The 4,062-nt window shown below is 43.4% G+C and overlaps 2 pseudogenes across 2 annotated transcripts; both read right to left on the reverse strand.

Annotated features, from left to right (window-relative positions):
• Positions 1-689: 689 nt before the first annotated feature.
• On the reverse strand, positions 690-1,014 carry TEOVI_000766400:pseudogene (annotated as a pseudogene). Its single transcript is given in 2 exon segments — positions 690-863; positions 865-1,014. Coding segments are annotated over 2 exon segments (324 nt in total).
• A 1,001-nt stretch (positions 1,015-2,015) lies between these two features.
• Positions 2,016-2,377, reverse strand: TEOVI_000766500:pseudogene (annotated as a pseudogene). Its single transcript is given in 2 exon segments — positions 2,016-2,255; positions 2,258-2,377. Coding segments are annotated over 2 exon segments (360 nt in total).
• Positions 2,378-4,062: the final 1,685 nt, after the last annotated feature.

Raw genomic sequence — 4,062 nt, forward strand, 5'->3', positions numbered from 1 at the left:
AGGGAAAAAGAAAGGGAATACACGCCAATTATGGACCATAATGATCAATAGAAGAGGGTGCTGTGTCATCTCCCATTGGCAAATGTATCGAACATCTTGAACCTGCGATCATAAGTGATTCAAACGAATAGGATCAAACATCACCTCATCAAAACATACATGCAATCCACCTGCATAAGCGGGAATCGTAAAAGCGATCATTGCGGTGGAAGATGAAACAGAACACATATAGTAATCATTGATGTTGTCACTACACGACAAGAAATGAAGGTGGCATCTTCCATACACGGCTAAGCTTTTACTTAGTCGCACGGCCATTGGTTCACATGAAGATGATTGCTTTTTCTTCCTATTGTGGTGATTGGTGGTATAAACAACACGAAAGGTCCCGTGAGGTCGACGAATGTGTCACCTCATGGGAAACATACACCAAAGCATCCAACATGTAAGACACGTGCGCTGGAGCCAATAAATGAATGATACAACTTTACATCGCTTCTCCAAATTTCATGGTGCGTGGACATGGAGATGATGCTACCGCATCCTGTTTGATTTCGCCTTCGTGTCATTTACTTTCAATGGTCAGCACTTGTAGTCCTTTAACGTGCTGCCATTCCCCGGGAGAGGAAAGTGCCACATGGGAGACGAACCCACACCCCTAACAAGTGGTCAGCTAGTAACCTTGGTACTCAGTGCTTTTTAGGTCCATTGCATTGCCCGCGACACTGCGTCACCGGTACAGCATTCGTTATCCTCCAGTTGGTTCGAAAACCGAAAGAAAGAGCGTTGTGAATAATAGAGTGTTTTTGTTTATGCTCCAGCCACCTTACGTTGTCCGTTTGGTATCCAAATATTTTAAAAAAAAACTTGAAACTTTGGCCGACTGACGCAGCCAAAAATACCAGAAGCTACAGGGTACGCCATTAATAATACCCAAACCACTGTGAACGCATCAGACGAAGGTAACAAAAAGACAACACGAAAAACATCTCTCCAGTACCAACTTATCTCCATTCTTCCCTTGGTTCCTGCATTGAAGTTTCTGTGTTAATACCTTCATTGGCCTTTCACAAGGCATCAAGAACTTAGGGCGTTGCGAGAGGCATCTATCTATTTGACGGACGGCACAAAGCGTTTTGAGTTCTAGTCCATCCTTCTGTGTATTCCTTAGTTATAAACGAAAACAGGAAGAGATGACAACCAAGTAGGACGCACAACCAAACCAAACCGTAGCGTTCAGCTGAGTCGGTGAAACTAAGCACATGTGTTGGGAAACAGAGACGGCATATCGTGCGAATATAAAAAGTGACGTGCCTTATATTGTGGGAAAGAGTGGAATGTACGCAGCTATTTTTTATTCTGTCCAAAAGAAATATAGCTGAAGTTACACAAAGCATCTTATCTATAAATGAGCCGTAAAGGACTGGGAAAATTAAATATCTTCGTAGTAACTAAAAAAAGATCTCTAAACAAAACTTTGAAAATCCCTTGAGTTCAACAAACCAATGACACACACACACACACACACACACACAACGGGTAACCAAACTTTACCTTGCCCTTTATACTAAAAGTCAAATGGATCAGAAAAAATAAAAACTTTTCACTGCTGCAGATAAGAAAATTTTTTGTTGTATATCGTGCTTTGCAGGGGGCGTGCCATCAAATAACGTTAGTCAAGGGGAAATGCAATTAAAATGAAAGAACTAAATATCACACGCACACACGTCCTTTGTCCTTGTAGAGAAAGTAGCACTGCACCTCGCATAGCCCGTCGTCAATTAACAAACGGTCCTTTACTCTGAAGGGTCTGCGTGCAACACGTCAAATGGCAATGCTGCAAGGACCCTCCGCTGCCATAAAAATCATTATGTTAAAAAAGGAGGAAAGGAGCCGCAAATATCACGTGCATGGGCATTCCATCCAAACAACGGTGGGAATGTGACGCAACAATCTACCACGCACCGTACCAACAATAGTAACATATCTCAGGTTATTAGCGCGCCACATTCACTTCAACTATGCTCCGCTTCGCGGTAAAATGTCCGCCAAAGCGACACAGACATAACCTTGTATGCCCCTTGATAACACATCAATAGGGAAATATGTAATAAAGCAATCAGACAAATGAAATACGAACAAAAACAACGGTGCTGAGTGATATGATCGCACCAATACAATGTAATTCCACATCTAACTCTATGTACAACGCGTGTGGTGTAGGTACACATTCTTAAGAGAACACCACACACACACACATATATATATACATACATACATACATGCATGCATACATACATACATACACTCGAGTCACGTACATTTGCCTAAACACAGCAACACAACCACGTAATTCACTACCCCTCATCTCCCTCATGAATAATCAGGGTCACAAAAACCAAAAAAGAGTTACTAACAAATGAAACAGTAGATGAAGTGCTGGAAAGCATTTTGTTAGGAAGGCAACGCAGGAATCAACCCTCAATTAGTAGTCATTCATACTGTATCCGGCACTCCAAAGAGGTTGAAAAGAACTTCTACCTTTAAAAATAAAAAGCTGTAATGCTCACGAAATAACAAAAACGATTTTCTTCGTTACAGTATCAACTAATCCCCACACACACTTCAGGCGCTACTGAGCAATGCACCAATTTCTTAAATGATAAAATCACAAACACTAAGGCGAATAGCAGATGCCCAACAATACCTCTTCTGCATAGTAAGGGCACCGATCCCTCTTTCAGTTTCTTGGAAAAGGTACGTAGAACGTAAGATCAGCAAGCAGTCAAAGAAGTCAAATGCGGAAGAACTCCCCTATTCACACCGGTAGTCTACCTCACAAACTGATTTTTTTAAACAATTTGAGCCTGTTACCAGCCCGATTGGGAAACCACTAACCTACATTTCTATTGTTCCACTTCCTACCACAATCAGATACTAGACGTGACACCCATCCCTGGTTACCAGCGGTGGGGAATCAAAACGTTCTTTCTCAAAGCCCACAAAGAATCGGCATCCGAGCATCCCGACCACAACAAACTCATACCGGCGGTGACATCGCAGAGAACGTTTCAGGCGACAGCAACACGAGCCCGTGCCAACCACCGCCGCATCCCCCGCAGCAATTCGCTGATCAAACCATAGTCTTTCCACAGTTCGGCACTTGCCTCACCAATGTGTCAGCGTCGAGCACCTTGCCTAGAACTCAGAAAAAGAGCCAACCTCCTTCTTTTTGTTATATCGAAACGGCATCGACAAATAACATAAGTCGGGTAAAGTAACCTCGCGCACGCATCCTTTCGAATATAAATGCATGCAAATGTGTTTTGTTGTTGCTTATCAATAAGAACCCAAATGCCATTTCCTAAAGAGACTAACGGAATGCGGGTGGTCGTTCATCGGATAGCGAGGCATTGTTACTTCGTAAATATGATTGTTGAGGACGCAGTAACTCTTTTATTTTCTCCTCCATCAGAAGTAAAACGCACGTACGTGAGGGTTTTGGAAAGTGGAATGACCATTTCTCCATGGTTACCGGCATATTGGAATGACACGAATGGACTTGCATCTAGTAAGCGACTGAAGTCTTGGCGGTGCAGTGCCACGCGCGGAAGTTGAATGTTCAATGGGAAAAAGAAATGCCTCAACTTTCATCGTGTACTGGAGGTTTGCGGGGAGGCAGGAATCTTGCAAAACGGAGCCGAGTCGAAATGCGAGGCCATCTCACGAAAGGAGGCTGCATAGGACGAAGTATGGACGCAGCCCACCAGCATCGCTGAAGTGTGGACATTGCCGGTTCAGAACGAAAATGCGCTGCTGGATCCCTTAGGGCGTCAAAATGCATCGGAGCCCCCAGGGCAAAGTTCCAGAGGAAAGATTCGGCAGCCCTCAGGGGAAATAGTATCTCTTCCGTATGCCTTGGGAGAGTTGTCATTAATACACACCAACTCATTTCATCACAGTCTGGAAAGGCCTCACTCTATTATATATACATAAGTTGGCCTAACAGAGAATACAACTCAAATACTGTTGTATATGACATCCAATATGTCCAAGAGGCAA

This window comes from Trypanosoma equiperdum, assembly GCF_001457755.1.
Source record: "Trypanosoma equiperdum strain OVI genome assembly, contig: ctg_1176, whole genome shotgun sequence".
Taxonomy (NCBI): domain Eukaryota; phylum Euglenozoa; class Kinetoplastea; order Trypanosomatida; family Trypanosomatidae; genus Trypanosoma; species Trypanosoma equiperdum.